Consider the following 12,921-nt stretch of genomic DNA (forward strand, 5'->3'; position numbering starts at 1 on the left):
TGGCTCTCCAATATGGACAGAACTGAATGAACCCCTTTTCCATGACTTACATGAAGGTACAGTGTTTAGCACAGTCACCTTACACCAAGAAGGGTCTAGGTTTGGGACCTTTCTGTGTGGACTTTTCTCTGGGGTGGTCCAGCTTCCTCCCACAGTCCTGCATATTAGATTAGTCAGTGATCTGACATTGGCTGTAGGTGTGCATGAAGTTGTTCTTTTGTCTCTGTGGGCCCTATGATTGACTAGCACATTGTCCAGGTATAACCTTGCCCATTGCACAATGCCAGGCGGGATAGGCTCCGGCCCACCTGTGGCCCTCTAATATGGACATGACTTTCTCCAACCTATATGAAGGTACGGTGGTAGTATCTCAGTAAGAACTTTTCAGGTTTGGGGCCTTTCTGTGTAGGATTTGCATACTACCCCCTTGTCTGCATGGGTTTTACACAATGCTTCGGCTTCATCCCACCATCCAAAGGCTGATTTGTGATGCATGCAAGTATTGTTTTGTTCTGTGTGCCCTGAAAAGGACTTGCGACCAGGTGTCCAGTGCGTACCCCTCTCCTTTGCCCCCAATGCCAATAGAAATTGGCCCTAACTCCCTGGGACCTTTTAAATGAAATTCAGGAACAAGACTATGTCCAGTGTCCATTTCCTGTACCTAACCCTCTCCCTCTCTGCTCAGTTCTCAACCTCCACCCTCCCCATCCCATCTTTCATTACAGGAACCAGGGATCCTGAGGAATCCCCCCAAACTGAGTCTCACTCCCTGCGTTCCTCTACCATCATCCATCCATGCATTCCACTCCTCTCATCCCTTCCCTTCAACCCCTTTTTATCCACCCCTTTCCCAACTCTCATCCCTCACATCCTGTCTACCAATAACCTTAATTGCTTCAGTTAAGGTGCGACATTTTTCAGTGACTAAGCGTTTAAAGATGATGGATGGATGGATGAAGGTACAGCACAGTAGAAACAATGACAAAAGTCCATGTCAAGGCAGGGGTTCCACAAAACTGCAATGAGGTTTCTGTTTTCTTATGTTTAGTGTTTCTCTTTTCTTTCAGTTGCAGCTTGGTAAGGTTTAGGGAAGGGTTTTGGTTTGGGTTAAAATCCTCCCCTTGTGGTGGAGGCACAAATGTTAATACTATTTGAAATATATCCCCTTTAAAGTCAAGCTCTGTGCCATCAATATTTGTGTCCAAGAACTGTCTCACAAACCTCATTCACGCAGAGGTGAAATATATATAAACCACGATCATACTTTTAGGTGAAATGCTTTCTCATTTTTAGCTTGAGTCAGTCGTTTTATTTCTTTTGTTCTTAAAGTTCACCAGGCCCGTAGCTGAAAGAATCCATCTTTGCAAAGGATGTAGAGGCATGTCGTAGACCAATTTTCTTTGGGAAAGCGCAGAAAGGCCACGCAGCAGCTTGATGAAAATGTCAAAGTACAGAGAAGAGCACAAGACTTGTTTTGCAGGCGGACTCTTCCAGCTGAGCGTAGTGGTGTTATTACAACCTGCCTCAAAAACAATAGTATCTGTGCCAGTTCTAATGATTTGATGTGGGCTGCTGAGGCGCTGAGCAGGGGGCTAAAATGTCAAAAGGGAGTTTTGAAGCAATTAAAATATACACCATCCTCCACTCAAGGACACAAACACAGAGAAGCAGATAAAGTGGAAGTGGGAAACACAAGAACACAAACGCGTCCCGCATGTGTGGGGATCTTTGTGTCTTTGTGTGTTTGCGCTCTATAGAAGCGTCTCTTCCTGTACACATCAATCAGGCCGATGTGTTTGGGACGGTTAATTAGTGGACTGTCGCAAGCGTCCTTTTTATGATTGTTCTCTATTTTCACATCTATTTTTTTCCTTTTTTGGCTCGTGACACCTTCATCTCATTCATGCTTTTATGTGACTACTCTCTGTGTGTGTGTGTGTGTGTGTGTGTGTGCGAGAGAGAGTGTGTTTCTAGGCGAAACCTTGGGCAGACCTAGGCACCGTTATTATAATAATCAGTGTTAGCTTTATTTAACCAGGAGATAAAAGTGTCATTGAGATTAAGGAGCTCTCTTGCGAGATATCTCCGGCCAAGGACCCCGACATTACACAAGACGATCCATGTGGAAAGAACAGAATTATAAACAAGCTAAGCCGTATCCATCAATCTATACTCTATCTATAGCCTTGTCAATAGTGTGATCGGCACGCCTCTGAGTAATTTAAAATTGCATTAAACTCATGTAGTGAGACCAGCTTCCCAGTATTTTGCCTATTACGGACTCTAGGAACAGACAGAAGGAATAATTCCTCCCTAGGTAGGATGGATGTAGACCACGAGGAGCCTTATAATTAAAAATGTGCATGGGTGGACAATTCAACCCATGGTTAGTTAGTCCATTGGGGCAGTGGCACCTCGCCAAAGGCACTAAGAAAGGGAAATGTCTTTCTAATACATTGTGCTATTTGTGGTTACTGGTGGTTGACCAGCAAAATCCAACTGTTCAGTGCAACATGGCTATTTCCAGTTAAGGTACACACTGAACAAATCACCCAGCAACAGCAATCGATTGCCAGCATTGCCCCCTCTGATACATTTGGCGGAGGCTGCAACCGATGCGGACCATCTGCAAGCCTAGCGTAGACCAAACATGGATGTTTAAGGAAATTAAGCTCAGACTGCCATGGTGGACAGTATCAGGCACTGTGTAAGCGTTGTGAGGATGAATTTTGACATGAGGGGACAAACCTATGCCATACCATAGGATGGTCTTATTGATAGCACTGCACTTCAGACACATTCTAAGTGTCATTTGATAGTGTATTGTTAGTGTTACCTCTAAGGATAAGGGCAGGATGTCCTTCACGATGTGAAATAGCATGCAAAATTCACAAAATGATAACTGACAGTGCGCAGCGGCGTACTCAAACACTGCAAGGTGATATGAAAACAACTTAAATTTACAATGTACTACCTACAATGCGTGCAAAGCCCCTCTGCATTGCAGGTGATCGCACCCACCCGTCACACAACTTCCTCAGTCTGCTGCCATCAGGGAGGAGACTGCGGAGTCTTCGGGCCAGCACCAGCAGACTCAAGGACAGCTTCATCCACCAGGCTGCACACACTAACTCAGGACTCTGACCACCCCCTCGGACTCGGACTGCTCTCTGTACATTACGTTGCCTTTAACACTTCATCTATGACATTTATATTGTATATTATTTATTGACTCATTTCATCCCTTATTTTGCACCTACCCAACTCAGGGGTTGCACCTGCCACCATGTCTATTTGTCACGTGTTGTCATTCTCCTTTTTTTTTAATCTCAGATTTGTACATTTTATGTTTAAGTTGTTGCACCGTAGGCCTTTGAGGAAACAAATTTCAATCCTGTGTATGTGTTGCACCTGTCAGAATTGACAATAAAGCTGACTTTGACTTTGATCTATAGTGACTTTCTTTTCTGTAAAAGCAGCAAGATACCATCATCAAAGTTAACACTGTGGTTGAACTTTGGTTTCAAGAAATACGAGTGTTTGAATCTTTTACATAAGAACAAGACTCTCGCCTTTGGCAGTTCAAACAGCCAAATGTTCACCTGTGAGGATCTTAGAAAGTTATGAAAATTGTTAACTACAGCTGACAAGCTTTCTTGTTTAGTCCTGTTTAATTATGTATGTAGCTACTAAAAGATGGAAAGGCAGGTTCACCAGTTTTTGTCAGGTTGTACTTCTTGCATAAATCTGAGTAACTACAGACGCCTTCATCCAGGTTCAGTCAAGATACGTACTTCAAATGAATAAACATCAGTCACTCTTGCTCAGTATGAGAAAGTCTTTTATCATTTCTTTGACTTGGTGCATTAGTCTCCAAGCTATCCGAGGCATACATTGGAATAAGTAAAGAAGGGGAAAGGCTGACTTTCTGTGAAAAGGGTCGTGCTTCATCGCCGGATCAAGAATCTCAGTGGCGCGCGCAAAGAGACATGCGGCGGTTTGTCTGTTACTTTTGCAGAAACCAGACAGGACAGGAAAAATAAGTCTCGGTGCAGTGGATTAGGCTAAAAATAAAAGGGACTGCTTATGTGGCGGGAAAGGAAAAATAGCCAAACCCCTTTCGGAGATTGACTGGACGAAAGCCTGCTCGGCGTGGGGCCTGAAGCGGGGCGTGACAGGGGACAGTGTTCATCTGAACATGTCAAAAGGAAAAAGAGAAAGAGGTGACGCCCGTGGGTAACAGACACAGAGCCCATTCCAGAATGTCGGCTGTGATTCGGCCCGGGGAAAGCTCGCACTGCCCTCCGCAATTAGCCTCTAATCTAATGGATGCTGCCGAGAGCAAAAGAAGACAGAGTCGTTCTCACAAACACTACACACTCACGGATTAAATTTAAAAAGCATTAACTGTGCGCATAATCTGTGTGGGTAATTCTGTGCCACAAACACAGCATCTACTGAGAATACACTGATTCAGCTCAAATGAAGATGAATGTCCTTCCACCTTCCCTGGTAAGTCTTTGGCCTTCTCATTGTTTTTCTGCTATTATACCAGACACTGTCCCCATCCATCTCTGTCTCTTCAGAGGACATTGACTAATATTAATGTTGTGGGAACTACTATACTTCCCTAGTAACAATCCTCATTGCAACAGAGCTATTTTGCAGAAATTAGATCTCAGATACCTGTTACGCGGAGGTATGACGTAATCACTTTGGATCCTGTTACTCCTGTCCTGCGCTCCCTAATGAGTAAATGCTACACCTCTAATCTACGCCCTGTTTATTGCTCATCTGGAGCATCTGAAACTTTTCTTGGACGCTTCCTTGGTTTAATTTTTCTTGACTGCGCAGCGTCGATGAATTCATAGAACCTTGGTTACATTCATAACTCCTAAGGCAAGAATCACCACAGAGTCCAGCTTTCCAAGTTTCAGGTCGTTTTTTGGATACACCATGGCGTGGATGTCAGAGAACCTTTGCAAACACGCAGACACTATATTTACCTGTTGTTCTTTAGTTCAATTAGCACTGCCTGACCTATTTCGGCAAGAGCTCGACTACAAATGGTTAAACAAACTCCTCATAGTAAAATGCAGTACTAATTTATATTACAGGGACTTCCTTTTGTCACCAAATGGGTGGCGGGTCCCTGCAGTGTGATCATGTAAACAGATTTATGTCCCTAAACCATGAATAATACAAATCACTCTCACAGACACGCACAGACTTGCTTTATCTTCCACGTCTGAGCATCTCACTTCGCTTCGTTCACAGCTGGTGTTTCGAGCAGGTGTGTTTGCTTTTGTTCTGAACACGTGCATCCATCTAAAATGTGTGTGCAACACTTACGTCACAACGATATATAAATATGTATGTGTAGGTACCTGTGGGTAGCTGAACACGGAAAGTTTTTTTCTTTTTTCTTTGACCAATAACATACAAATAGGTTGATCGTCATGGCTTCCCAGAATGACACATATAAGTGTTTTCTGATCTAACCCCACCATCGATCCTTTGCCCTGTAGCCCTACACATCCATCTAGACTGTTCTGATATGAGCTTCAGAGAGCGCCCAGGGAGCACTTTTGCAGGTCAGGAGCTTGCTGAAGGCACCTCAGCGATGAACATAGGGCGATGCAAACCTTTGACCCTATGGTTCCAAAGCTGCTTCTCTAACCACTACGCCTCCCCCCAGCAACTTCTCTTTCCAGAAGCCGTGACCCAGGTACTCAAGAAAATCCCCAGACCTTGTTACTAGCAGTTCCATGTACGAGATAGCTTCTGTCTACGCCTCACTGTGCAGAAGGAAGCGCACATCTAGCGGCTGAACTGCAAGGCTTGTTAGCTCTGGTACTGGGTGGTACTCATCTCAATGCGACGCACCACTTCATCCTTTCTTGTCACCTTTTCCCAATTGGAAACTTACCTATAGGGCTGTACCAATAGACGCTACAATGATCGGCCAAAACATTAAAACCACTGGTGAAGTGAGTAACGTTGATCATCTTGCAATCTTCTGTAGAGAAACCTTTGGTCCTGGCATTCATGTGGATGTTACTTAGACACACAACTAAACATTGTTGTGGACCAGGCACCCCCAAAAGTGAAAGAACTAAAAATAGCTCAAAGGTTTTAGCCCAGCCTCCAAAATCTCTGTATCCCAAAATAATCAAGTATCTGTGGGATGTGTTGGAATAAGTCTGATTCACAGAGACTCCTCCTGCCCAGTCCACAGGACCTAAAGGCTCCCACTGCTAATGTCCTGGTGCCAGACACCACAGGACACCCTCAGAAGGCCTAAGTCTAATCCCCAATGAGTTATGGTTTTGGAGGCATAGGAGAAAGTTACACAATATTAGGCTTCTGGTTTTAATGTTGCGGCTGATCCGAATATAAGTGAACAAATTCTGCCTTGTAACTAATAATAATATATATACTTATATATGGTGTTACATGACATTTTAATAGGATCCAGTTAGATTTGTCTTACCCTGCCATGACGATGAAGAAGTCCAGCCTGTTCCACGTGTCTCCCAGGTAACAGCGACGGCCAAAGATCCCAAGCGCCACCATCTTCACCACCATCTCCAGTGCAAAGAAGATGTAGATGAACGCATCGAAGGCCTACACGGGATAAGAGAGGGAGATAAAGATGTGAGTGAAAGACGGGGAAAGGGAATTTGATATAATTCACTAGAAAGGCACGGGCCTGGCATCTGTTCGACTGGTGTGTTCGTGAGATTACTAGACACAAGCTGCCGACAAAGCTCCTTCTAGTATTTTTTATTTTGTCTTTCCATCTTTGTTTTTCGCTGGAGAAGACTCACTATCTGCTGAGGGCAAATTAGATTTTTAAAAATGTGTTTGCTAATTGTTTAAAAAATAATTTCAGGCGGAAAATTGCCTCATGGTGGCATTAAAACTGAAAGCATTTTCTCGAGCATTTTTTCTTTGGTTCAACACAGTTGGTGTTCGAATTCTTCAAAACCATCCGTGACCTTCTATTTTCCGCCTTTCAAAAGCAATTTTAACACTTTAAGTCCGGCCAGTTCTCACTCCAGCGGACTCATCCCGACACTCACAGGACCTGTCAGATGAGATATCTTCCAACCAACTGCCCTTTTAAGCACCACAGATTATGTTCGAGTAACACACCAACAAAATGACGTGATGTTTGGGGACGATTTGCTCTGATGTGTTTGTGTGCGTGCTCTCTCTCTCTGAAAAGCACTGGCAGCTATTGATGGAGCCATGTTTTCAGCTAATGTTGTTCTCTGGATAGCCTAAGAGAGCAAAATACCTGCACGCATGCATGCCCTGAGAACACGCAAATATAATGCAGCACAAAACGTATGGTGTTCGATCTGAGCGAGCCCATGCTGAAATATTTACAGGGAAAAGGGAGAAGAAAGAGGGAGATTTAGGTTGAGGAAACAAAAACCTACAAGAGACACAAAAGCCAAGAGATAAATAAAGAACGAGGGACAACTGAGAACATATCTCCGCCAGGTCCTGCTTGCATTATTACGTTCAGATCACTAGCTAAACCAACTATTGTATTTTCGGAACAAGACTCTTTTGCTTTGCCTTAGGCAGCATGACTGTGTGTGCCGCCTCGAAACATATTCCTGCACCTTAAAACTCAAGCTGCAAGCTGCTACGTCTCGGCAGAGATTTCCAAGGTCCAGGGATTCAAATGAATTTGTGAAAGTTTCTGGCTTTTTAATTTATCATCCATCCCCACACAACAAACACGCACATATCTACACTCTTCTAAATGTGATCAATTGCAAGTTATTTACAGTATAATTGAAATTACTCCTTTACAGTTTAAATATTTAAATATAAATAAGTGGTATAAACGGTTTGAAAGCAGGAATGTTCATCTATCAAGACTTTGAAAACTCCAGAGTAGGCTTCCTAAAACTGATCGTGAATTGCCAGCTTTAAGTAGGTGTGATCACACCCAGCATTAAAATGTGTCTCCACATGAGTACCCAGCCAGCACTTGAGATCTGATCGCAGTTTAGCACTTTGCATGTTTTACGCTTATGAGTTGTTGTGTTACTACTTTGCTTTAATTATGTATAGTAGTTGTGTGCCATGCCCAGGAGGTGATTGGTGGGAAGGTCCCACTCCTGGCCCCTGATTGGCTGCAGCACGGAGCCACCGGTGTGTATATCCTCTCCCAACTGGCCACAGCTCGTTTGTTGCTTATTAGTTCTGTTAGTTGTTAGTTTTCTTAGTAGGGGCGGACTACCAGTATTGTTACCTTCTTTTCTGCTATTTAGTTTTTAGTTAGGGAGGTAAGAGCTTTGTTCTTTGTTTGTGTTTGCTAGGTTAGCTGATTTATTTCTAGGTAGGGTTGTTTTGTTTGTTATTTAGGCCTCAGTCCACCCCGAAGTTAGCATCCAGTCACTTTCATTCTTGTAAATAAAATTTAAAATGGAACATTCGCGTCTTGCTGGCTACTTGGGGAAGATGGGGCCTTAAATCATGTTATGTCCTAGACATCCCCTAGACGGGGCATAACGGCATGCAAACGAGCAACAGCATCATTTGGGACGCCGGAGAACATCGTGACACTTGTTGTCTCTGCAACTCTAGCCGCCACTGCTCTATCAGAACCATGAACAGCTGTTTGTTGCATTTGTGCCATGAATTGGGGAGATGATACTTATTTTGGAACAAGCTGTAAAGTCTCTCTCTCACTGAAAGTTATTATTTATTTATTTATCTCCACCTGATGTCAGTTATTTAAGAAACAAAGCTCAGATTATAACTGAGCCCTGAAGACTTCCAGACCACTTCCACATGTGGAGAGAGATCAGATCACTCAAATGTGTCCTGGGTGTGTTCAAACCTCTGCTTTGTGATCAGGTTGCCCAAGATGGATGTTAACGCAAGGTCTGAACAGGGCCAGTGTTGGACCGTTACGTTTCCACCTAATTGATTAATTATTCCCTTTTTAGATGATCACTTACTGGTTGGCTTTAGGTACCAACATTAGAGCCTGGCTTAGACGAAACACAATTGGGACGAATCCGGCTGCGCCCGGCCATGACTGCAGGATACATACCAAACATAGCTACATAAATACAGGCAGCTTCAAACGCCGCGCAGTTCTGTCGCTGCTGTTGTTTTTCTGGTGTGACAATAGCCTGGATAAATGGGGATTAGGTCTTAAGAAGCTGAAAACATGCAACGTTTATACAGAACAGCGTTTCCAGTCCAACCGAATGCTGCTCTGAGCTGCTAAAGTACAGTAACTATACCCTGAGAATAGAGTTTGTGCACTCGGCAAATCTAATGGCACAAAAACACACACACACACACACACACACAGCAATGGGAAACCAATTTTCCACAAGTACTTTAAGGTTATTACCTTGTTCAGATTTCGAGCAGAAGTTAAATGACAAACTAGGGACTCGACAATAACCCACAGCAGGCTTGAAAACACAACCAGCAGTAATAGGCTGCAGCCGAAGGAGAGATCATTGTTTCACTCGACATTGATGAACAATTGGAAGATGGTGTTCGCGGCAATAGATCGCGAGGAATGAGATGAATGGTGTGGGGAATTATGTGGATGTATTCACTGGCTGCGGCACTGGCAGCAGTCAGTGACAGGATTGTTTTATTTTTTTGTCTGAATCAGAAATAGAACAAAAAAAAAATCAAGAGACAGTGATTTATTCTCTTGTTCTACACGTATGGACATCTTGGTTATTTTTAAAGATCTCCACAGACAGAGGTGAGCTGATGCAAATTTGTGCACTCGCTTGAATGCAACCACGCATGTGCACAGGCCTGTGTCTGCATAAATCTTGCGCAGTCGGGGCGGTTTGTGTGTGAATATTGCATTTGAAGCCAACATGCGTGTTCCATCACCTCTCATTCTCTGGTGCGCACACAGAAAAAAAAAACATCATGCATCAGCTCAAACCCAGCCAGAACACAGAGCTGGCAGCATTCAACGGGAAAAAAAGATGAGGGAAATCAGTCTGGCATGCAGCTTAAATGATGTTTTGATAAATAATGCAGCCCGCGCGCTTCACATGTAATCCGACATTTTTCTGCACCAGTCAGATTCCTGTTGTGCTCCGCTCTAAGTGAAAGGGGAATGAATTCATCATAGCTATTTGCCACCGCCGCCAGCTTCCTCTTCAGTCGGCCTATCAGGTTTCATCATCACCGTGATTTGTAAAAGAGGCCGAGGCTGCCGTGTGATGGGCCCTTTCATGAGTTGAAACGGCGAGATGGTGTGGGAGCTACTTCATATGCTGTCACTGTATGCCACTTATTCGTCAGGAGGGGAGGACGTGGTAAGTAGGTCATCAGGACTGAGATGGTGGACCATTTAAGAATAATACTATGTGTGTCTTATTCCGCTTGCGGAAAGAGTGACTGACAGCCTAATCAATGCAAGATTAGGCGCCTTGAGGACATTTCATCCTCGCAGAGAAATTGGGCAGGAAAAAGGAGGACCGGACGCAATCGTTACCACCGAGCTCCATTAAATAGGTGCCGATTTGAAGATATAATGAATGTTGCCGCATCCAAATCAATTTTCAGAAGAATAACAACTTTCCATTTCCGAGATTTAACTGCAAATACAAACAAGTATTTACAGTTTTCATCCTCGGTCTTCACTTTCTACATCTGCTCCCCCCTTGTCGCACTTATTCGAATTCAATTTGGGCCATGTAGAGCATTTAGGTTTTATGTACCAAGGTTTTTATTTGTGCTCCCAAAGCAATGAAAAAATAAAGCAGGAGTTGTTCCACAGGTACTCTTGATTTAGGAGCGAATGTTTAGTAAATGTGAAGGAACTGGTTAAAGGACATTAAGAACTTCTTACGGAAGGTACTTCCAAAAAAGTACCTTCTTGAAGATGTTTCATCCAAGTAGCTTCTTCAGTTCTACAGGAGTGTGGTTGGAGTAAACGGTTTTGATCTTTTCTTTCCCCTAATGAACAACCTTTTATCAGCCAAATCCGAACCACTAAAACCCCAACAACCCCACCACTCCTTAAGAACTGGAGAAGCTCCCTGGATGAAACACCTTTAAGAACCTCTACAAGTCCAGTTGCCCTTGCTTTTGTTTGTTTTTTTGGATAAACTTTGACCTTCACAGACATATTAGAAAGTGAAATTAACAATAAAAAGATTGTTAAGGTATAAAGTTTTTATATGATCCAGTAAACCCACTACAAACTGTCACAAATATCAAAGAAACAGCCTAAGGAGATGTTTGACATCTTACCTTTCCCAGCATGTATTACTGGGACTAATGAAGCCCAGTGTGAGTTCAATCAGGAAGAATATTTATCCTCATTCATTCAGAACTCTCTCTATAATCCGCTGACTGTAGTTTTCGGCTTAACTATTGAAATTTTGCCACAATCTCCATCAGAAAACAGCGCTGTTGCTGTCAACCTTTAGAAACTGCTGCCACCCTCCTACCCCCTCGTTCATGTCCTGTCTTTATCATCAGAGTCCACTCCTCGTCCCATCCAGATCTCCAGTATTCTCTGTGTCCAGACATGAGGGTTTCTATATGCATAGCAAGGCCTTACCTGTTCCTCCTCAAACCTGGTGACGCTACGTTTGGGTCTAATCACCAGAGTCGCTCACATCTCTTTTAGTGTTGACTTGAAAGGAAGTCTCTCTTGGTTGAAATATATTATTAAATAAGAAAAAAAATATACATTCGGTAGGCTTGTTAGACCTGGAGATGAGTACCACTGACTGTAAACCATTTCTGAACAAGAACGTGACTCTCTCTCCAAGAACAAGAACAGTCCAAAATGTACACTTCGCAGCATAAACGCAAACACCAAAGATCAACAAGTATGCTGCTAAACTTTCTGGCTACTGCATACTGTGACAAGTAGATAGTTTTGATTAGGGCTATGTCCTTCAGAGCAATAAGATTCTAGGTTTGAGTCTGCCGGTCAAGCATGGGCCTTTCCGTGCAGGGTATGCTCAAACTTTTCATTGCCTGCATAGGTTTTCTGCAGGTGTTCCGGCTTCTTCCCAGAGTCCAAAAACATGGATGCTGGCTGGAAAGGTGATTCTAAATTGGCTATAGTTGAACATGTGAATGGTTGATTATATCTCTGTCTTAGCCCTGTGACAGAATGGTGACCTGTGCCAATGCCGCTTGGGATACATTGAAGCCCCTTGCAACCTTTTACATGACTATAGATAACAGATGTATGATTCCTGTTCCAAAAAAGACGAATACAAACGGCCGCCATTGAAGTCTGAACCACCAAAAAAAGACTTGCTTTAGCTTGGGTTATCCTTTTATAACTTCTGTATAATATCAGCCTTTTGAAATTAAAGTTGTGTGTTTCCAGTCTTCTTGGAACAGGTCACCTGGGACCAACATCCCCCTCCAAGTTCTCATCCGCTGTCTCTTCTTCGTGTCACATATCTCAATTTAACCTGTGCAAACATGGATCTGAACCGGCCCCGCCGCCATGGATACATTGTTTGCGGCTCCAGGAAGTTGCTGCATTTCACAGAGGACCAGGGATGCATGCGAGGGCCACTCTAACTATGTAAGCCCTGTCAGCAAAATCCCTCCAGTTACCATTAGCAACCACCAGAACAGGACCCCTTCGCACTACCTGGGGAGACAATATGCTTGTTAGAGAAACAAAAGATGGAGGAAGGGGGAGAGAGAGTGAGTGAGTGTGTAGGATGGGGGAATGGGAACACGGGGAGGAGTAAGGATAGCATTAGAAAGACGTGGGGGGGTGAGAACAGGAACATGGTGAAGCGGAAAGATGTTCCAAAACCCCTCGTGAATACTTCCTCTAAATCTCGTCACAATGAAGGAAAAAAAAAAAAAATCCAACGTGATAAATAAACCTATTACAGTTCAGTCCTGAGGGCTTTATTTGAT

General features: G+C 43.5%; 1 protein-coding gene across 1 annotated transcript in view; it reads right to left on the reverse strand.

Moving 5' to 3' along the window:
* Positions 1-12,921, reverse strand: part of LOC311506082 (voltage-dependent T-type calcium channel subunit alpha-1I-like) — a 141,843-nt gene that overhangs the window by 76,506 nt on the left and 52,416 nt on the right. Inside the window, exon 3 of the mRNA XM_084569962.1 lies at positions 6,494-6,627. Coding sequence (XP_084426088.1) covers positions 6,494-6,627 — 134 coding nt within the window. The remainder of the gene's footprint in view (positions 1-6,493; positions 6,628-12,921) is intronic.

This window comes from Chelon labrosus (genome assembly GCF_963514085.1).
Source record: "Chelon labrosus genome assembly, chromosome: 21".
In the NCBI taxonomy this organism is placed as follows: domain Eukaryota; kingdom Metazoa; phylum Chordata; class Actinopteri; order Mugiliformes; family Mugilidae; genus Chelon; species Chelon labrosus.